We start from the raw sequence: 22409 nt of genomic DNA on the forward strand, positions 1-22409 counted from the left end.
ACACTTTTGCTCCCAGGTTTACTTTTTTGTACACCCATTATTGACATGGAAGCTGAATGATTTGCCTCTTGCTGAAGTTAGAATATGGGTCATCTGGGGTCAAAAACTAGGTCACAGAGCCCAAATATGGAAAAACCGTGTTAACACTCTAGAGGTAGCATTTTCATCCCAAATATCCTGGAAATTTGTCAGAAAGGTTGTTTCGCTGATTTCTAGCTCAAGTTCAAATATGGGTCATCTTGGGGCAAAAACTAAGTCACAGAGCCATAATATGGAAAAACCTTGTTAACACTCTAGAGGTAGCATTTTCAGCCCACATCTGACATTTGTCAGAAATGTGTTTGCGTTGATTTCTAGCTCAAATTCGAATATGGGTCATCTGGTTTGTGACAAATTATGTAACTCCAACTTAAATATTGTAAGTGTTATGGCCCTTTGTAGCTTTTTAAACTAATACTTATTTTTCATGTTTTTATACGCCTTTTTAAAATATGAGACATAGTCTAGTTTCACTTGTGGCATACAGGCTTCCAGGCTAGCCAAAGCTTCTTAGTCACCTGAGAGTTATTGCCCATTTATTATAGAAAAGTCCAGAGCACCTTTTTTAAGTTTATTCAGGTGAGCGATATAGGGCCATCTTGGCCCTCTTGTTTGTAAATTGTGGCTTTAGAGAATCATGGGTAACTGGTCTAAGGAAACCTACATGAAAACCCCTGTTTCTTTTCCCTATTTTGCTACAGTACCACTGTAATACGGGTATGCTCATTCAACCTTTTCATAGTTTTAATTTGTTGTACTATACATTTTTTCCTGCAATAGAAAATCATTAATTCTTCTACTTCAGGTAGCAGCTGGTGGAGATGTTGTATGGTGACACCCAACGCCGAAAAAACAAAGGCTCAGAAAGTTTGCTGGCACAAGCAGTTGGACAGGAGGCCAAAGAAAAAATGGCCAAAACAATGTTTTCTAGGTCTAACTTAAAACTGATTATAATTGGATTAATAGCTATAATCTTATGTACAAAACTTTGGCAAATGTTTCTGTCATCACCTGATGTAAACTTACCACCTCCCGATGCTAAAACTGACATTCCAGTATGGCGGCATACAAATAATCCTCAGGGCATGACTAAACAATCTCTCAATGATATTTTAAGTGATATCGGAAAGCAAGGTGAGCTTGACTTTGAACGACCACTGTCTGAAGCTGAAAAAGAAACAATTCATTCCGTTAGCAACATTAAACTCCCTAATTTAAAGAATGTGTATAAAAGCACTGGAAGTTTGATTTTCAAAAATGGCGAGTTCTTCTTGGAAGGGGAGCAACTGAGAATTTTGAGTGGTGCAATGCATTACTTCCGTGTCATGCCGCAGTACTGGACAGATCGTATGCAGAAGATGAAAGCATGTGGGCTCAACACTTTAGAAACGTAAGATATCATCTTTAAACTTCTAGTTTCATGATTGTTTTAAGTGCTTAGTATCAATTATTTTCTTGTATTATATAAACTTTATTTTTTGTATGTTTTTTTTAAGAAGACAAAATATCAATCTGTTTTCAATATATGTTCTCACTTTCTAGTTATGTGATGTTTCTATTATTCCATATACATGTATATTATGTCCATACGCTGTTTTACAGGTATGTCTCTTGGAATCTCCATGAGGAAAGTCCCGGAAACTTCAACTTTGAAGGAATTCTCAACATCAGGTGGGGTTTTATTTGCATTCTTAAGATTATGTTTTGTATTGACCATAGCAATACTTTGCTTAAGCAGACTTGAATATTTTATATGTAACATAAAATCAGTTTTTAAGGTTAAATTTTATTTCGATCGTCGTTATATCTTACTGTCTTGACAGCATTTGGTCTGAAACCAATAAAGATTTATTACCCAAACTAATATAATATGTCCACCTAAAACCATGTTCAGCTGCCAGTTGTATACTCTGGCAAAAAAGTTAGCCAACATGTTTATTGATTGGTCAATATGTATCCAATAAATAATATTAACCAATCAAATCATTTATCTGTATAAGCTAGGCATAACTATGGATAATGTATCAAAGCTTTATACACTTGATTGCAGTTGGAATAGTTCTGTACATTTAAAGCAATACTTCTTTAAGGCCTTATTCTAAAATTTATTATGAAGTTTCTGTGTGTTTTCCAGGGAATATATAAAGGAAGCCCAGAAACAGGGATTGCACGTGATACTGAGGCCTGGCCCCTACGTCTGCTCTGAGTGGGACTTCGGGGGCATGCCAGCGTAAGTGCACTCTCCATCTGTCATTTGGTTTAAGCTAATTTATCTTAGCTTGATTATGACGAAAGCTGATATGAATCTCTCTGGAGCCCGTTTCTTGGGTAGCAACAAGTACTGGTGTCCTTTTTGAGAGGCCAAGAAAACATTTTAATGGTGGGGCTCAGACCCACAAATCCCTTGGTGAGAGATGGACCACTAGACCACAATCATTGCTCTTTTCTACCATTCTTTTTTTGAACGTTTCTTAATTAGTAAGCTTTATTAAGCATAATGAACGTTACAATGAAAATATAGTTATATGATGGCATTCATAGGCAGCTCACTCTGACCTAAATGGTTTCAGGTTTGCAATGGCGCCTTTCTGTATAAGGAGCACATTGATACTTCTTTAAACCCAAGCAACAGACAACAGCATGATTCCAAACAGCTAGGATATACCTTCATATAATAGTTAAATTAATAAATTTTGATATAGAAAAGTTACCTTTTCAATAGAAAATCATCATTTTAATAAATTCTCTGGGTTTGCATTAGCTACCAGGTACTTTTATCATCTTTTATGTTATAGCAATGACATAGCAATATCAACAATATAGCATCATAGCTGTTGTTAAGTGAGCTGAATTAAATGCTTAGTGATTATTTTTAATATCAGCTGTTATTGTAAGTGTTAAATAACAAAGTTGGAATGATAACCATAGTCATATGAGATTTTTTTCCAATGCCTAGCTGGTTGTTACGTGACCCGAATATGAAGGTGCGCAGTAACTACCTGGGTTACCAGAAGGCCGTGGAGCGGTTCTTCAACAAGCTCATACCCCTGATCACTGACCTTCAGGTGAGTTAACCATCTCACCGTGAGATTACAAAATATTGCCAAATTGGATTCTCTAATCAGAAAAGAGTATTGTATGCCCCTGAAGGCAGGCAGTTTAAATACTCACACCGTCACTCTATCCATCTTGTCAGTTAGCCTGTCCATCCATTAACAATCTCTCTCATCCATGACATATTATTAATTGAATTTCAATAAAACTAGTAGATGTGGCTTTTTTGTTACTTTCAATCAACACATTTGTAGAGCAGCATGAGAGAGTTTGTCATGTATACAATATTTTTATCATCTTCAATGGTCAATATTCCATTTGGAAGTCAATGTTCCAATACTAAGTGTCTCAGTCATAACTAAAATAATTGATGGGAATTCAATTAATATCTCGATTTGTTCGCTATATCAAGTGAGAAAAGAATTCAGAATCCAAGGTGTTGGGTTGGGATCTACATTTTTTGTAATTGGATGTAATGAATGTTCATTAGTTCAAAGTATTTCCCGAGGTTCGGACGACTTAAACATAACTGGTTTCAACTGTATATTTTGTTTATTGTCAATTCATTGTCGTATCTCATTGATGTGAATGAAAATGTTTAAACTAAATCAGATGGGGGTTGTGTTGGTTCTCAGTATGTACATAGTTGTCTGTTTTCAGTACTCCAATGGAGGACCAATCATAGCTGTACAGATTGAGAACGAGTTTGGATCCTACAGTTCAGAGGTCGAGCATCTCCTCTTTGTCAAACAGGTGCGTGTAATAAAGTAAATCTCCTTAAAAAACAACAACAATTGACCATATACCAGTCTTCAAAATGAGCACAAGCCCGCAAGCCCAGCACTTGTACTTTCAGGGCTTTGCTTCATATATGTCCCACTTATTCTTAGTGTGTGTCGTTTTTGGATTAACATAAAGTCAAAAAATGTTCTGTTAAAATTTGTGCAGTTGAAAATCACTGTGATTTTGTAACTTGCTTTTTATATGCATAGACAATTTTACATTATGTATAGCACATTCTTTGAATGAGATTTATGGGTTTACAAATTGATTGATCTGATTTTTCAGCTGCTTGTGAAGAATGGTATCAAGGAGTTGGTATTTGTGTCTGATGGTATAGTTCAGGACAAGACAGGATTCCAGGTGGCTCCGTTCTACGATGGTAAGCTTTAAGTACAGGGTAACCTGCATACACAAGTACTGTTGTGTGTAGGCAAATGAAGGGGAACATAACCAAGGTCTTAGTCAAAACTTGTTGGCTCGACATTCCAGGGACTGGCCAGAATACCTTGAGCCTCAAGAATATCAAGCCAAGTTCAAGTAATGCGATATCGAGCCAATGAGTTTCGACTGTACAACATTGATAATAATAAAGTATTTTGTCCATCATTGATTGTTTGCCACCAAATTCGGCAATATTGATGTTTTAAAAAATAGCTAGGAATAAAATCATATGATATAATATTTTATTGAAATTTACATGATAAAATATTTTAAGAATCTTGACCAATTCCAAGTATTTTACCCCATTATGGCTCGCTTTGATGATTTTAATTACTAATCATTGTCAATGTCGTGTAGTGATATTTCTGATTGACCAAATGTCATCTTAAATAATTAATGAATAACATTCAGCCAACAGATTTTGGCAACTGCTCCTTCTCATGTATGTCTTCAGTTTTGATTTAATCACAATAACCATTCCTCTACATTATCCATAAAATGATGGCATGTTGCTTCAAGACAACCTTACAATAGTGCAACTATTTCAATGTTTTTATGGTTTTAGTCATGTTTTAAAAAGGGCTGTGTAATGAAAGAAGAAACAGTGTGCTAGGGTGATCAGGGCCACATTGTAGCGGGTGAAGAATTTAATGATTGTAAATTTGACAAAAAAATGTTAGAAATGTGTTTAATTGAGAAATTAGAGGTTTCAACTGTTTTTATAATCATAAGATAAGCTTTTAAACAAAACAAATGAAATATTAATTATCTAACAATTAAATTCTAAGAAGGCATAAGGGTTCACATGCTGGTCAAAGGGGTGCTACCAAAAAATTGCAGGGTACAGCACCATCCTATAACTCTACAGCAAACTTCATGAAGTACATGGTTGGTGAGCTGTTTTTCCAGCACCATCCTATAACTCTACAGCAAACTTCATGAAGTACATGGTTGGTGAGCTGTTTTTCCAGCACCATCCTATAACTCTACAGCAAACTTCATGAAGTACATGGTTGGTGAGCTGTTTTTCCAGCACCATCCTATAACTCTACAGCAAACTTCATGAAGTACATGGTTGGTGAGCTGTTTTTCCAGCACCATCCTATAACTCTACAGCAAACTTCATGAAGTACATGGTTGGTGAGCTGTTTTTCCAGCACCTCCTATAACTCTTTACCGAAAACCCTTGCTTTATTACAGAGTCCCTGCCCACAGCCAACTTCATGAAGTACAAACTTGGTGAGCCGTTATTTCAGCAGATCCGCTCAATCAGCCCAGACTTCCCACTCATGGTGATGGAGTTCTGGGCGGGGTGGTTCGACCACTGGGGGAAAGCCCATGCCAACCCCAGCACAAAATGTAAGTGTTACCTTTACTGTTTTATACGTGTCCTGAAAGCAGATGTTTTTATACACTCTGTGATCTCTTTCACGCACAATAGCAAGCCACATGCAAGCACATGAACAACTTGAGAGTAAAAGTGTGTATCATAAACACTTTAATCTGTATCCCATATTGTACAATGAAGTGGACCCGCTTTCAGTTTTTCTTTTGTGCAGGTGTTTCGCAAATTTACACATACCAATTAACAAAATATACATGCAAATTAATATCAAAGGTCAAATATTAGATAGAACAATCCATTTTGAAACTGCTCAAAATTTATTTCTATTTTTATTTTAACATGCTTACAATCTGACAGAATATTTTACTATACATGCACTCGTACTGTTTCAGATTTTGCTCGTGACTTGGAGCACCTGTTGAAATCTGGGGCATCGGTGAATTTCTACATGTTTCATGGTGGGACAAACTTCGGATTCACGGCCGGGGCCAACTGGTTCAACAATACGGGGTACAAGACTGACGTCACCAGCTATGGTAGGACTCGTTAAAAAGATTAACATCCAATTGTATCGAACCTTGATAAGTTGACCATAGGTTATGCTTTAGCTAGTTTTCACATTGAGTTTATTTGATTGGTTGGTAGTAATTATTGACCAATCAATGAAATTTCAACCAAACCAAAGAGTTATCCAGTTTTATGCAATTGGCAATTTTACTTACTGTAACAATGTTCAGTAGCTAGGCTAGATCAAAATGGGTTATGTCATGAAATACTTTTTTAAGATTAACTAGGGAATGTGCAGAACAGAAGGAATTTAAGAACTCCAATTTATTGCCACTCAAAGTCAAAATTACAGTCCTGAACATTGCTATGTTACGAATGTACAATCATTTAGTTTTACATGCATAAAGTTGTGTTAACCAAAAGTATAATAGCAAATTATTTGTCATTTTATTAAACAATAATTCAACATACTCTGAAAATGATCATTCAAACAAAAAAACAACATGTTGTTGGGAACGTGTAATTTTAAAATTTTCATTACTTAATATTTAAAGCACCAATAATTTGTGAACGCTGTCATTTCTAATAATTGTTAATCTCGGTTATCATTGAACAAACTTTTTATCTTGGCCCCGATGATAAAGAAGTAAAGGTGTTTAAATGTACAAGTTTGATAAAAAAATTAAAACTTCAGTTCCATGTATGTGAAATTATTTTCACTCTATAGTAACACCTTTATCATGGCATAGGGACATCACACTAAATACATGGCTCTTTAGCTGCATGTACTTGAAATACTGGTTTTTATTCATCAGCGAATTTTTAGGTAAACAAAATTAGTCTTAACCATATTTAACTTATAAAACATACATGCCATTGCAGGTCATTTGCATTTTTACGGACTGGTCAGATATAATATGTGATATGATAAGCAAAGCTGAGGTCCGTATATCATCTTCAGTCTGACCTCCCAGGCAGTAAACATGCCTATGGCCCGGCAATGTCATGTTTTATTTGTTATATTATACCAATATGAATGGACACCATTTTTGTTTGCGTGTATAAAAATACTCAAAATCTGAAATTGTGACACTCCTTCCCCCATCCACCAATTTTTGCCATAGACTGTTCTAGGAATGTTCATCTTGACAAAAAAATGTTTTGTGACCAGTAAAGAGAAAAATAAACATTTGTAAAAATCTATCTCAGGGTTTATACTGAAATAAATTTTTACAAAACAATAAATAGTATTGAACAGAAAATTATTCAGCCCACGGTAAACTGCAAGAAGGCTTGTATGTTTGTACATTCCCTGGCAGTATTTCTTATCTTGGCATAAAATGTTCAAATCCTGTAGTTTGACACAGTGAAGTTTTCGAACTCGCCGTCCATGTTATTTTCTGTTAATTATTCAGGAAACATTTTGACAGCATGTTTTGTTTCTTGTTTGGTGTTAATTGAATCTTTAACATCAGTTATTTTGCTTAAATCATTCTCTGTCAATGAAGCGAACTTTTGGCAGCCATGTTGTTGTTTTTTTGGTACACTATCGCGTGACGATTGAGGTAACAATACTTCTCCGATTAAGGGTAAGGCACAATTGCAGCCTGCGCTCATAAAATATTGACTGGTTGATGTCACATTAAGTAGATAAGGAAAAAATCAAATGAGGTATAATATTTACATATATATATATATAAATATATGTATATACATAAGTATACGTAAATCATTTACCATGTATTTTGATATATTTTCAGACTATGTTGCACCAATATCAGAGTACGGAGAGATCACACCAAAATACGAGATTATTCGAGCCCTGATTCGTAAATATGAGATTCTGCCGAAAGCAAAACCAGACCTACCTCAGTTGCCCGCTCCAGTCAGTACTGCTAATTATGGTATGGCTGAAAGCATTTGTTGTTTCACCTACATGTCTAAAAGACATAATAAAAAAGGGACTAGATAAAAAGGACTAGATATATTCTGCTTTGCGACCTCCTTTTGCTTGATAACCGCAATTTTTCCCCATACAACTTTCATACTAGAAACCTGTTTGAATCAAACTTCACACACAGACAGGTTGCCCCTTTTGAATAAAAGGAGGTGCTATTCTTGTTCTAAAAGTAGCAAGAGTTTCGAATATTTTTACATGCAGATAACTCTTTTAAAATACATTACGTAGATTTACAAATTTTGAATTTATGCATATTTCATTAATCAATCTATCAATTAATGCATTCTTTCACTCATCGATCCATTCTGTCTATCTTCATCTATTCCTTTATTTCTTTCTTTTGTTCATTCATTCACTCAATCACTTACTACTATTTATACATAAAGATTAATCAATTAGTTGGTTAGTCAGTTACTCACTCACCTACTGACAACCATTAAAAGCAACTTTGCAGAAATTCTAATAAGACATCATATTGTCAGTATTCACTCCTCGAGTACTTTCCAATCTGTACAGCCCGCCTAATCATGTTATTATACAGATAAAATTAAAAGCCAGACCAATACGTCAAGCTTTCGACCCTTCTACCATCTCTTCCACCTTCAAACTTCTATCATTAAACCATCCGCTAAGTTCATCACAGCTGTATCAAAATGTTCCATCCTTTAATTCTTTAATTATTGTTCTCTCTATATACCCTGCACTGTACATGTGAGCCATAATTTGCATTATACGGACATTGTTCATGAATAACATAAAGAGTTGCTCTTAACTGTGCATCTGGAAATCGTTATGTGTCAAACTCCTCTTGCTCTATTCTGAGGATTCAGGCCATTTGAAACTAGCACCAATGATCAGGCCGTTTGAAACTAGCACCAATAATCAGGCCGTTTGAAACTAGCACCAATGATCAGGCCGTTTGAAACTAGCACCAATGATCAGGCTGTTTGAAACTAGCACCGATGATCAGGCCATTTGAAACTAGCACCAATGATCAGGCCGTTTGAAACTAGCACCAATGATCAGGCCATTTGAAACTAGCACAGATGATCAGGCCGTTTGAAACTAGCACCAATGATCTGGCCGTTTGAAACTAGCACCAATGATCAGGCTGTTTGAAACTAGCACCAATGATCAGGCCATTTGAAACTAGCACAGATGATCAGGCCATTTGAAACTAGCACCGATGATCAGGTCGTTTGAAACTAGCACAGATGATCAGGCCATTTGAAACTAGCACCAATGATCAGGCCATTTGAAACTAGCACAGATGATCAGGCCATTTGAAACTAGCACAGATGATCATGCCATTTGAAACTAGCACCAATGATCAGGCCATTTGAAACTAGCACAGATGATCATGCCATTTGACACTAGTACAAATGATCAGGCCATTTGAAACTAGCACAGATGATCATGCCATTTGACACTAGTACAAATGATCAGGCCTAATGTTCAGGTGGCCAAAAAGGAGAGTTTTGTACTGCATCCATATTGATCAGAATTATTCACCTCTGAATTTTTATTTAGTATATAAAGTATAGTTCAAAAAGCATGCGTGCAAGACTTGTATCTCATGGAAGGTTTGCTTCAAACTTTCACAGATGATAAAGCGTTATATATCAACAGGTGTAAAGTTTGATCAATTTATGGAATCTTTAATTGTTGGTTGTAGTAGCAAATTATCTTTAGAAACTAAAAGATTGACTGGAAAGGTAACACTTGGTTTATTTGAAATTCTAATTTTAAAATGCCAAATTTTTTGTGAATTTCTTGATTGTATGCAATTAGAAAAGTGGTTTCATTTTGGGTTTTGAATAGTCTCATTGACGATTTTCCAGTCCACTCACTATGACACAATTAGTTACAAAGTGGCATTCATATCATAATGACAGATATAGAATAGAGGGGCCATCGTAGGGACACAATTTAATATATATTCATCACACAAATTTGGGTTTTTTAGTACTGTCACTTTTCATGCAATATTCTAGGCTCCATGATGCATCAAGCTGTAAATTCATGAGATGTAACATAGTAAAAGATAAGTTTCTTGATTAATGGTAAAAGAAGTTGGTGGCCTTGTTGAATATTTTTTAATTTAAATCCTACAGTCTTGTCTGGCCAATATGAGCTCACAAACATGTTGGTATCACTTTAGCCATGGCACTTGTTGCTTAGCGTATGTGTAAGAATCTTTTTCTGGAAGAGCACTGAGTGACTCAGTCTGAAATCATGTGGCTAAACACATGCTTGTAAAAAACCAACACATTATCCACCAGTTTGTACAATTGTTAGTAACAAGTGAGAAAACTGCTATGCCTTGTGACATCCTTTGGATCATTCATGTCATCACATATATAAATAGGACTTATGGGAGGGTACTTCAAAAATTAATGTTACAAATAATAATCCATACTTAAATTTGCCATTTCTTTTCGAAAACCCTGTTCAAATATATTGGTCAAATTTTAATGTACATAAAAAGAAATATTTCATAGAAATTGGTGTATATTCAATTTTAAAGAAGTATATCTCCTATCACTGCACTGTAATGAAGGAAGAAAACTTAAAGGGACTGTACACCAGATTGGCACCAAAAAACGTTTTTTTCTGTTAAGAATCTCAGAATACCAAAAAGTTAAAAAAAAAATGTCTGAGACCGGGTTCGAACTGGGGTCGGCAAAATTGCAGTCCAGTTTTGTATCCACTGTGCTACGAAAGCCTACTCTTTAACAGGGATGTGATTTGTCCGCGGATTTGCGGAATTCCGCGGATCTAATGGCCCCAGGGACCTCCCTCCCCCCCCCCCAAAAAAAAAAAAAAAAAATTAAAAAAAATATTTATTTTTTTTAGCTGATTAAAAAAGATATTAGTGTGCTTTTGGTTGTTAGAGTTGATATCCTAGTTTGCTTCAAATTTAAAGTCAGAAGAACCCTCAAAAGAGCTTCTGAAAAGCCAGTTTTTCTTCTACGACAGTGTGCTTTTGACCCCACAAGTGCCCTAAGGACACAAGGCCAAAATGGTTTCAGCCCTCCAGTTGCCAGGTCAATCACATCCCTGGTCTTAACGGTTGGAATATTTCAGCTATATACCTAATTTGGTAATATCACGTGATTACATTGACTAGCCAATCACGCATAAGGAAGGAATTCTACTAGGTAGACATACCTAGTTATCTTTTTTAATGGAAAAATACAAAAAAACTGCAAAAAATAAATTAATTGTAAACTATGTGGTGCTTCAGTAAGTAAGTTTTAATGCATTGTACACATCAATACCAAGTTTATGTCTGTTCTCGACAATTTTCATTTTTTTCCGCTATTTCATCATACTGAGTACAGCCCCTTTAAGTCAATAAATTAAAATAGTAATGGAGTGAATTACTTTGCTGATATGAGGGAATTGGTATGAGGAGATCAGCAATAAATGGTTTGAGATATTGATGCTTTTACAATTTGGATTTCATAGTGGAGTATTATGATATATACTTTTCTGACTAAAGTATATGGGAATATGAAAGGGCATTCAAACAACAATGTGTCAGTGCCTTAAGAATATACCAAGGGCAGACAACTCTGACACTTTCAGACAGTAGGATGTTAGGATTACAAAATTACTTTTTTGACAGGAGGTATATATTGTGCTGTAACAACAAAGCGATTTCATGACTTGTATATTTTTGTGTTTGTACTTTATTTACCATATACGACAAAACGTTTTGAAGGAACCTTCTAGAATATTCTATGAAAAATACAAAAGTACTTTATTTTTTGCTAGTCACATATATAAACAAAAATAATGTCAGTGATTTTGTCAATTTTTTATTGTTGCAGGTAAAGTGGTAATAGATGAATTCTTACAGCTGGAAGATATGATGGTGCCAGTCAAGGTGAGTGTGAACACATACACACTTAGCACGGAAGGAAAGGGTCACGAAAATAACTAATAGGCAAACCACGCTTGTTTATAAATAAGCTGATGCCTTGTTTTTAGCTCTACTGGCAAAGGCCAGAAGAGGTATGTGATGGTAATGTGTACGTCGTATGTGCGTCCGTGTGTCTGTAAACTATTGCTTGTGAATTGCTTTGATTGAATCTCGATGAAACTTGTACAGTATGTAGATAATCATCAGAGCTTGGTTCCTTTCGAAAACCAGATCGGCCCATACACGACTAGATTATGGCCCTTGAAAGTATAAAAAATGCAATTTTTAGCCAGGTTTATAGCCAAGTCTAGGATTAAAGGGAGACAACTTGTTTTTTTGGATTTGCAGTTGGTATTATGTTCTACTTTCCCTTGCCCTTGTTGAAAGAGATCAAAATTACAGTTTAAAGGGGTTGGTTGGTTTTTAGCTCTGTTGACCAAAGGCCATTTTTAGCTCTTTTGGCCAAAGACCGGAAGTGTCTGTTGTTTGTGCATCCATCTGAACATAAGTCCTTCTGGATGAGGATTGTCTGCTAGACAGACCCTTGCTATTTTGCTCAAATAAGTGGTCCGACACCATGATTGTTCAAATTATGCCCCTGTTGTCAAAACTGGCCTGCCCCGGGGGTCACAAGTTTCGTAGAGACTTATATAAGAAAAACTTCTTGTTTCAAACCACATGGCTCATACCTTTGATATTTGTTGTGGAGCATCATATGATGACCCTCTACCAAAGCAGTTGAAATTATGCCCCTGGGGCCAAAGCTGGCCTCACCCCTTTTGACCTACTTTTTAGCTCACCAGAGCATGAAGTGCTCAAGGTGAGCTATTGTGATTGGTCTTTGTCCAGTGTCCAGGCCAAATTCAATGAAACTTTACAGGAAGCTTCCTTGGGTGACCTGCTACAAAAATACAACAAGGGGTCACGATTGATCAGCAACAACAACAACAAAATGGCCGACTTTCTGTTCTGCTTTAAAAAACATCTCTGAAACTACCAGTCCAAATTCAATTAAACTTTACAGGAAGCTTCCTTGGGTGACTCTTTTCAAAAATACAACAAGTTGTCACAATTGATCAATAACAGCAACAACAACGAAATGGCTGACTTCCTGTTTTGCTTTAAAAAAAACATCTCCTCTGAAACTACCTCTCCAAATTCAATTAAACTTAACAGGAAGCTTCCTTGGGTAACCTTATACAAAAATACAACAAGGGTTCACGATTGATCAACAACAACAACAATCTGGCCAACTTCCTGTTTTGCTTTAAAAACATCTCCCCTAAAACTACCAGGCCAAATTCAGTGAAACTTTACAGGAAGCTTCATTGCATGACCCTCTACAAAAATACAAGGCATTGAGATTGATCAACAACAACAACAACAAAACAATGGCCGACTTACTGTTTTGCTTTAAAAATAATTCTGAAACTACCAGGCCAAATTCAATGAAACTTTACAAGTAGCTTCATTTGATGACCATTGACAAATATAAAACAAGGCATTGTCATCAGTAAAGATATGTTTAAATTGCAACATTTTTATTAATGCTTTATCACAGAGTTGTGGCCCTTTGCTTAGGTGAGCGTTTTAGGGCCATCATGGCCCTCTCGTTTATTTTTTAAGCTACAGCAATAAAATTTGGACCATGTGTACAGTTGTGAAAATGATCATCAATGTTGTCCTCAGATGACCTTGATTGTGACCTTTGGACCTACTTTCTTATTTTTGAAGCTATGTGTACAGTTTTGCAAACAAATATTATTTTTTTCCTCGGATGACCTTGACTTGGAACATATTAAAATAATGCAACTAATCTGCTTACAACATTACTGTCCTCAGATGTTGAATGTGCAACGTTTTCAGCTAACCCAACACAAAACGTGAACTACATGTTTGTTGCCTTTTACCTATACATACATACATGTTCTGGATTGAAAATGACCACAAGAGCCATGCCAGTAGAGCATAGGCCCTCATGGGCCTCTTGTTTTTTTTAAAAGAACACCTAAGTTTATATTCTCACAGAATATTATGAGAAGACATCAAAATCTTGATAAGTTATAAAAAAAGTCTACATGTTTTTTAATGACCCTAGTTTGTTGTTGATCATATCCCCTGTGTCAATATTTACCTATACACTAACCTATATATGAACTTTGTATATATATTGAGTAAATATATAGTGTGGACCCCCCTGGAACCTTAAAATTGCTCCTCTGTCAAATATGCTATCATTTTGGGCCCTTATCACATCCTGTCAATTAATAACAATGATACAATTTTTATTTCCCCCTTCAAAGAAGTTGGGACATGTAGAATTGTGAATGTCAGTAGGTTGGTCATTTTGTCGGTCAGGTAATCTGTTGGTCAGTTTGTAGATCATGCCTTATCTTGTCTACACAATAACTGAAAAATAAATAAACCTTTAAACCTGTAGTTAGTTGCTAAATACTCAAAGGTCAGTTGGTCAGTTATGGAAACTGTCACCACAATAACAGGATAGTGTTTGACCCAGAACCATAAGACTTCAGTGGTTGGTTGCCATTGACCAGTAAATGACCTTTATTATGTGTGTGATCAAAGATCAAGGTCAATGTGAAAAGTATTAAAAAGATGTTTGTTTGTACAATAAGTTGTTATCAGTTTGACTTAGGACAATGAAACTTCATATATAGATTACCCTTTGGCATCACATGACTTCTATAGGGGTGGGTTGTCAGTAGGTCAAATATCAAGCTCACATTCAACCTTATTTATAAAATTTGTTTGCACAATAATTCAAGAACAGTTTGACAAAGTCTTATATGAAACTCCACTAGTTCGTTGTTTTCAGTGGTCATTGTAACTATTACATATCCATATTTTGTTTTTGGGTCATTAGATCAAAGGTCATGGTCAAGGCCAACACTTTCTGTAGGCTTACTAACATAACAGGCTTAATTACTATTATAATCATATGTTACACCTTGTTTCTGATTCAATGCCATCACATTTCATGAAGCTGTTGAATAAAACTGTATTATTTGACGTCTTGTGACAGATCCAATAAGTAAGCCTTTATTCAATCTTGTGCATGTTCCTGGCAAAGATTGGCTATGAGAATTGATTAAGTAATGACAGTAGGAACAATGGTACGTTTAATAAGTTATAGTGAACAAAATGTATAAACTGTAATTACACGAAATTAATATGACAGAAATAAAAAGTGGCAGTATATCTGTTACCATAGTTCTAGCACTTCATGTACACACTATTTGAGAAAGAATGCACTGAGCTTAAATTGCTTCTCTATTGTTGTCTGTTTTCATCATTCATTTCTGTTTTTTGCTCGTGCGTTTTGTTAACAGCCCCATCAATGTTCTTCTTGACTGGTCCATGTGTTTTGCCTGGTTTCACACCATTTTCATTATCCTCATGTAAACCAGTGCCAAACCTAACTGGGTCTTTCTTCACAGACACTTTCCCAAACATCTTCATTTTCCGCATGTTTTTGAGGATCTCAAAATTTTCATCAAATTTAACATCAACGTTGTAGCTGGAATCCTTTACCTCCTTCAGAACGTTGTTATTTTCCTGTACTTGACGCTTGCTTGTTTTGGCAATGGTGAATACTCTATTCACACTCTCCGACTCCATGGCAGATTCTGTCTTCTTATAAGTGTTACGTAAAGCCTCGAGCGAGGAGTCACATTTGTTGATCTGTTCATTAAGATCATTGGTATTTATTTCAATAACCTGTTTCATACCACTAAGGACTTGCTTTTCAAGTTGTTCCAAGACCACATCAATTTCCTTCCGATAACGTCTCACAGCCATAGCGAAGTCTCTCCGTTGTCTTTCCATGTCTTTGAGTCTTTTATTTGACTCCCCTTTAACATGTTCCAATTGACCAATCAGAGCTTGAATTAATTTTAGAACCATGGAACAATCCTCATTTGGCGGAGTTGACAGAGTTTCTGTGAAGTCCGGTATGTAGACGTAGTCACAGTTCTTGTGTTTCGCTGTGGCACAGATAACGCAACACACTTCATCGTGGCCCTTACAATACAGCTCCAGAATCTTGTGCTTATGTTCTCGGCAGGTTTCTAACAATGGATCCATACTGACCGCTGGGGTAGACACTTCTCTGGGCATAGTGTCTTTGTCCAGTAAGACATGAGCTCGTCCAAGGTTTTGGTGATATGCAAAGCAGTTTTTACAAAGGTAGTGTCTGCAAAATTGGCAATATCCGATGGCAAGTTGGGTCTTGCTGTCAGCACTACATGGACCACAGGCAAACTCACCAGGCCCAATAACATCCTGTTTCCCCTTCCGACTCCGAGCTGTGCTTGCCATAGCAACTGAAACATAGGACAAGGATCATTGCAAGAATTTGCATTTTCCTTTTAATCAGTTTTATTTCAGGAAGATCTATGCGCCATAGGGAATGAAATGATAATTGTTTTAAGTATAGTTTTGACAAATAAATAAATACATAAATGCAATTTAATTACAATAGCTCTCCATAATAATGTTTTTAAGTTCACTAGAAATATAACCCTTTTCAAAATAATTTAACAATTTTCCATAGTTACAAGGAAAACATACTCACTCTAAATTGTATCACAAAATAAAATTATCATAGATGTTCACACCGATATCTTAATTAATTAAAGCCATAGCTATCCTTCATTAAATCAAATATATATTTCATTTTCTTGCCAAACAATTACATATCTATAAGCAGAGTGGTATGCCAGTTTGTTATAGGTCTGGGTCTATTTTATATGGATCTATATCAAATTACACTCATTGGCAGTGTGTAAGTGCTAATTGTATTAGGTGAAAAGTGGTTGGCCAGAGTGTATTATTTTTGCTAAAACAAAGGGTTATTGTTTGCAGATATTGGTCTTTGTGGACTAAATATAGTAGCAGTTTAACATTGTATTGTCTTCTGTTAGTGCTATAGTTTACTGTGTTGTTGTAGTCGAAGTATCTTTATTCCGAATATTTTTTAGCCCACCTTTATTTTGAAGAAAAATAGTTGAGTTGTTGTCATAGCCTTGGTGTTGGAGGTGTTGTCATCATTGTGCAAAAGCTTTAACCTTTTAAATCATCCAAGTTTAATTCTTATTTCAATATAGGGGAAGAAAAGTAATCATATACGCCAAAAATGCACCATTTCAGACTCGAAATTGTTTAAATTTTCTTGGGGGAGGACCCCCTTATCCCCCTGCCAACCATTTACGCCCCCTCTAATGTTGAATCTTTGACAGCCCCTGCCTTGGCCATTACTTCTAGATGTTCAAATAAAAATTGGTACACATGTTGAAAATAGCAAGGGTGATAACTCTATCTTTAATCTTTTTTGAGTTTTGCCTCTTATTTGAATATTAACAATTATAGACAAGTTTTGGCATTTATCATGCGTCGCTCTTTTTCTTTGTAAGAAAGACAAAACCTAGACAAGCTTGTAGATTAAGCTAGCATTGTTATAGTATTTCCCCCTGAAAAGTTTATTGCTATATAACTGACTTAAAGTTTGGAAGGGCATTTTCTCATATTTTGGAGAAAAATAAATGTATCACAGTTAATGCAAACTTGAACAATATTGTTTAAGACATGACAGTGATGTCTTAATTACAAAGGCGAACTTGTTAGTGTAGCCACTCAGCTTTAACACTTGTGAATAATGGGCATCTCTTTTGTAGGTTAAAAATTTGTTTTTTTATGTGCCACATTGTACAACAGTGTGTTTGTTATAGATGCAACAAGATGCGAGAGATTTTGTTTTAATGGGATATAAACAAACAAGACATTGTTTTATTTTGGTACTTTGAATTGCTGTTATGATACAAGGCATAAACAGAATATAAGAAGAGTATGTTCAATTTTGTCATTGAAAAGTGAGTGTTTTGACGGCTTATGGCGCCCTTGCACTAAATTGGATGCAAATTTTACATGAAATAGGAACCTTTTTGTCAATATGATGTTTGCCACAAGCAAATTGAAAAAGGTCCGAAGGGGAAACATGATTTTGAACCCAAACCAAGGGCAATTTTGTTGGTAACATAAGGGCTGAAACAACATGTCAGATCACAAACCCCTGACAAGTCAGATAGACCAACCCCTAGAGTGTCAGATAGACAAACCTTTGACACGTCAGATAGACAAACCTCTGACAAGTCAGATAGACCAACCCCTAGAATGTCAGATAGACAAACCCTTGACACATCAGATAGACAAACCCCTAACAAGTTGGATAGACAAACCGCTGACAAGTCAGATAGACAAACCCCTAGAGTGCCAGATAGACAAACCCTTGACACGTCAGATAGACAAACCCCAGACAAGTCAGATAGACAAACCCTTAGAGTGTCAGATAGACAAACCCATGACACGTCAGATAGACAAAACACTGAAACATCAGATAAACAAATTCCTGACATGTCAGATAGACAAACCCCTGACACGTCAGATAGACAAAACCCTGACACATAAGATAAACAAACCCCTGACATGTCAGATAGACAAATCCCTGACATTTCAGATAGACAAACCCTTGACAAGTCAGATAGACAAACCCCTGATGCGTCAGATAGACAAAACCCTGACACATCAGATAAACAAACCCCTGACATGTCAGATAGACCAACCATTGACAAGTCAGATAGACAAACCCCTGACATAACAGATAGACAAACCATTGACAAGTCAAATAGACAAAACCTTGACACATCAGATAAACAAACCCCTGACATGTCAGATAGACAAACCCTTGACACGTCAGATAGACAAAACCCTGACAGATCAGATAAACAAACCCCTTACATGTCAGATAGACATAACCCTGACACACCAGATAAACAAACCCTTGACACGTCAGATAGACAAACCTCTGACAAGTCAGATAGACAAACCACTTACAAGTCAGATTGAAAACCCCTGACATGTCATATAGACAAACCCCTAACATGGCAGATAGACAAACCCCTAGAGTGCCAGATAGACAAACCCTGACATGTCAGGTAGTCAAACCCCTGACACGTCAGATAGACAAACCCTTGACAAGTCAGATAGAAAACCCATGACATGTCTGATAGACAAACCCCTAACATGGCAGATAGACAAACCCTGACATTTCAGATAGACAAACCCCCGACACGTCAGATAGACAAACCCCTGACACGTCAGATAGACATGCCCCTGACACGTCAGATAGACATGCCTCTGACAAGTCAGATAGACAAACCCCAGACAAGTCAGAGAGACAAACTCTTGACAAGTCAGATAGACAAACCCCTAGAGTGTCAGATAGACAAACCCTTGACACATCAGATAGACAAACCCCTGACATTTCAGATAGACAAACCCCTGACACATCAGATAAACAAACGCCTGACAAGTTAGATAGACAAACACCTGACATTTCAGATAGAGAATCCCCTGACACGTCAAAACAACAAGCCGTAGACGCTTCTGATAGACAAATCCCAGACATTTCAGATAGACAAACCTCTTACTTGTCAGATATACAAGTTCCTGACACGTCAGATAGATAACACTTACATCAGGCATAGTTATGCATATGATACTTTGTCTGAGAATGAAATAAAGACAAAAACATTGTTCAAACATCATGTGTTTTTATAGTGTCTTGTTTAGTTTTGCATCCATTAAAAAAATCTCTAAATATCTGCTCATCTTTTCAGTTTCCTGTTTCGTTGAACTTTTCAGTCAATAAGAATGTAATTAGTGATATATGTTTATATTTACAGCCAATCAAGTTGGAGCATCCTGTTACCATGGAGAAGTTGGACCTAGGTGAGGGCAGGGGACAGAACTTTGGCTTTGTTGTGTACAGGGTCATTATAAAACATGGGAAGAATCTCAAGTTCACAAAGCCTGCTCGTGACAGGGTTCAGGTTAGTGTTACAAACTGAAATATTACATTGTCAGACAATATGGTGTGACATAGTATTTGATTGTTATGCAGCAGAGAGGGGGTTTGAGATGGGGTAGGCGGTAAAAGACCACCCTCTCATCCACTTTATAGACATCCAGTTCATATGTTGCAGGATTGTCTTAAGTCATCAGTTGTTGTGTTTACAAAGTTGGCCTCTTCACTGACTTCCACAATGCCGTGTCTGTTTTTTATTTAACTCAACCCAGCCAATTTCTGCTGCATACTGCATGGCCTTGGCCTTAAGAGTGTCCCCATCTTTAGTGGAGTTTTGAGCTCTTTGACCTTTAAACTGTTTTATGAAGCTTCTTACTCTGGCCACTTGGCTGTCCACACTAGCTTGCTCTCGGGCTCTATGTCACAAGCGAGGAATGTGGCTCTTATTTGGTCTTTATTTTTCAACCAAGTTGAAAGCGTATTCTGTGTAATGCCCTTATACTTCTCAAGGTAGCTTTTTACAGTAAGTTTTCTCTTTGTCCCCTAAGGCAGAAACCTTTGGGGTTGCCAATCAAGATATCCCGCTGGTGGTACCAGGTGCTCCTCGATTGATTACCATTTGACATTTGTATAAATATTTTCTATTTGGAGAAGCATTCAGCCCAATATTTTATGTGGGCCTTCTCAATATGCATTGATTTTACATTTTTTTACTCATGCCAATTAAAGACAGCAAATAAAGTGATGGCATGTTTTCTCGAACTGTTTAACCAGTTTCATTTGATGATAATGATACCAACCAAGCAATTCTTATGGACTAGCACCTTATGCGAGCCAAGCAAACAAATTAAGGTGTAAACATTTTTACCTGATACGGCTAAAAGGACAAACAACTAAAAGTGGGAAATTTCATGAAAGGGAATACAAAAATTACATCGAACATGGTGAAAAATTGACCCTCCAGAAATCGAGCCATTTGATTAAATTTTATATAAACATATAATAAACAAACATATGTCCTTTCTAACCGATTCGATCCAAGGAGGATATTAAGCAAAGTGATATGGAGCCAATTATTTTTTGACTGTAGACACTTATTGGTCATGGTCAGTAAATGATTGATATTAGGTCAAGGTTGCAGTAACCTTACGTTTAAATAAGTCCCAGCTCAATAATTGGACAATACTCTGACCTATGACCTCAAGGCTTATTTGTTATTGTACCCTACCCTATTGAATTTAAGTCTGTAGACACTGGTGTCTGCTTCTTTCTTTTTTCTTTATATGTTCAATTCGGTTCTATTCTATTTTGTTATGTTCTGTTCTATTTTATTCTTTTATGCGTATAATTGTATTACTATTTGTAAGACTCTGCCTGTTTTACTAACTATCTAACTATATGAAAATATTTCACTGAGCTGTATTGTTCATGTGACATTTACATTTAAACCTAAAATATGTATAAATAAAATGTATAAAAACATGCTGAAACAAATTTGTTTGATGCTAAAAAAAAATATATTTCATTTTTGTATTTTGTTTTTAGCATCAAACAAATTTGTTTCAGCACCACTTGAGGGTAGGGTTCCAAAAACAATGTATCACAAAATGACCCAATTGTTTGTGTGAAAACAAAGGTTCAACACTGTTGATTTTGAATTGATGATAAGATAGTTACTGTTCAATGACTTCTGAGTGAGACAGTACTTCGGACTGCGGGCCAAAATCCTGCAAAGTAACACATTACCGGTACCTAAAACAATCATTTAAAACCAATGTGATTCCTATGCATACTGCCATGGTACTATATTTGAAAGTTGATACTATTATTTAATTGTGTAGGTTCTCCTGAATGGTATCCAGGTTGGTGTGTTCACATGGATGAGTTCCTTCTGGCAGACCACCTTTCCCGTTGACAAGGTCTTTGATGTAAGTTAGGGCTTTTCCACTTGTTGTATGTTAAGAAAAGGAATATCTTTACCTTTCATAGGAAACATAAACTTTTACTCTGAGCAGATTCTTTCATAATAGTACTGTAAGCAAACTTATCCACTTTCAGTATATCCAATGTTCTATAACTCAAGAAGTAAGATTTCAAAAACTGTATTAGTTGTTCCCCTTAGATACATATTTAATCGATATGATAAAGAATAATCATGTCATGTTTCTTTTTTTGGAATGATACACTAATGAAACGTGCAGTAGTTGTTCAGGCCTTTAATTTAATTTCTTTAATTAAAATGGCTATTGCACTTCACCAATATCGATTTTGCATGTACAGTACATACCAATTAGATGATAAACTTAGTGTGCTCATTTAAACATAACTTGTTCATAACTTGTACATAACTTGTTCCTGTGTATGTATTTGTTGCAGGAGAATATCTTGGACATTATAGTGGAACATCAAGGTCGGGTGAACTACGTACATCAGGGCTTCAACAGGTTCAACGAGGAACACAAGGGTACGA

General features: G+C 36.1%; 2 protein-coding genes across 2 annotated transcripts in view; one reads left to right on the top strand and one right to left on the bottom strand.

The window, feature by feature from the left end:
• The window catches only part of LOC128236237 (beta-galactosidase-1-like protein 2), a 32662-nt gene that overhangs the window by 1275 nt on the left and 8978 nt on the right, over positions 1–22409 (top strand). The window contains exons 2-14 of the mRNA XM_052951117.1: positions 845–1429; positions 1642–1710; positions 2174–2269; positions 2996–3104; positions 3754–3846; positions 4162–4255; positions 5518–5676; positions 6055–6198; positions 7930–8073; positions 11966–12021; positions 19818–19964; positions 21781–21867; positions 22316–22403. Coding sequence (XP_052807077.1) covers positions 861–1429; positions 1642–1710; positions 2174–2269; positions 2996–3104; positions 3754–3846; positions 4162–4255; positions 5518–5676; positions 6055–6198; positions 7930–8073; positions 11966–12021; positions 19818–19964; positions 21781–21867; positions 22316–22403 — 1855 coding nt within the window. The 5' untranslated portion in view covers positions 845–860. The remainder of the gene's footprint in view (positions 1–844; positions 1430–1641; positions 1711–2173; positions 2270–2995; positions 3105–3753; positions 3847–4161; positions 4256–5517; positions 5677–6054; positions 6199–7929; positions 8074–11965; positions 12022–19817; positions 19965–21780; positions 21868–22315; positions 22404–22409) is intronic.
• On the bottom strand, positions 15201–16766 carry LOC128236238 (E3 ubiquitin-protein ligase TRIM71-like). The gene is made up of 2 exons (XM_052951118.1): positions 16652–16766; positions 15201–16400 (listed from the first exon to the last, which is right to left on the bottom strand). Exon 2 carries the CDS (start codon positions 16393–16395, stop codon positions 15349–15351), a length of 1047 nt encoding a protein of 348 aa, XP_052807078.1. The 5' UTR covers positions 16396–16400; positions 16652–16766; the 3' UTR covers positions 15201–15348.

The sequence above is a fragment of the Mya arenaria genome, chromosome 5, assembly GCF_026914265.1.
Source record: "Mya arenaria isolate MELC-2E11 chromosome 5, ASM2691426v1".
Lineage (NCBI taxonomy): Eukaryota > Metazoa > Mollusca > Bivalvia > Myida > Myidae > Mya > Mya arenaria.

Excerpts from the sequence above, each read along its gene's own strand:
- LOC128236238 (XM_052951118.1), bottom strand. The coding sequence starts at position 16,395 with ATGGCAAGCACAGCTCGGAGTCGGAAGGGGAAACAGGATGTTATTGGG.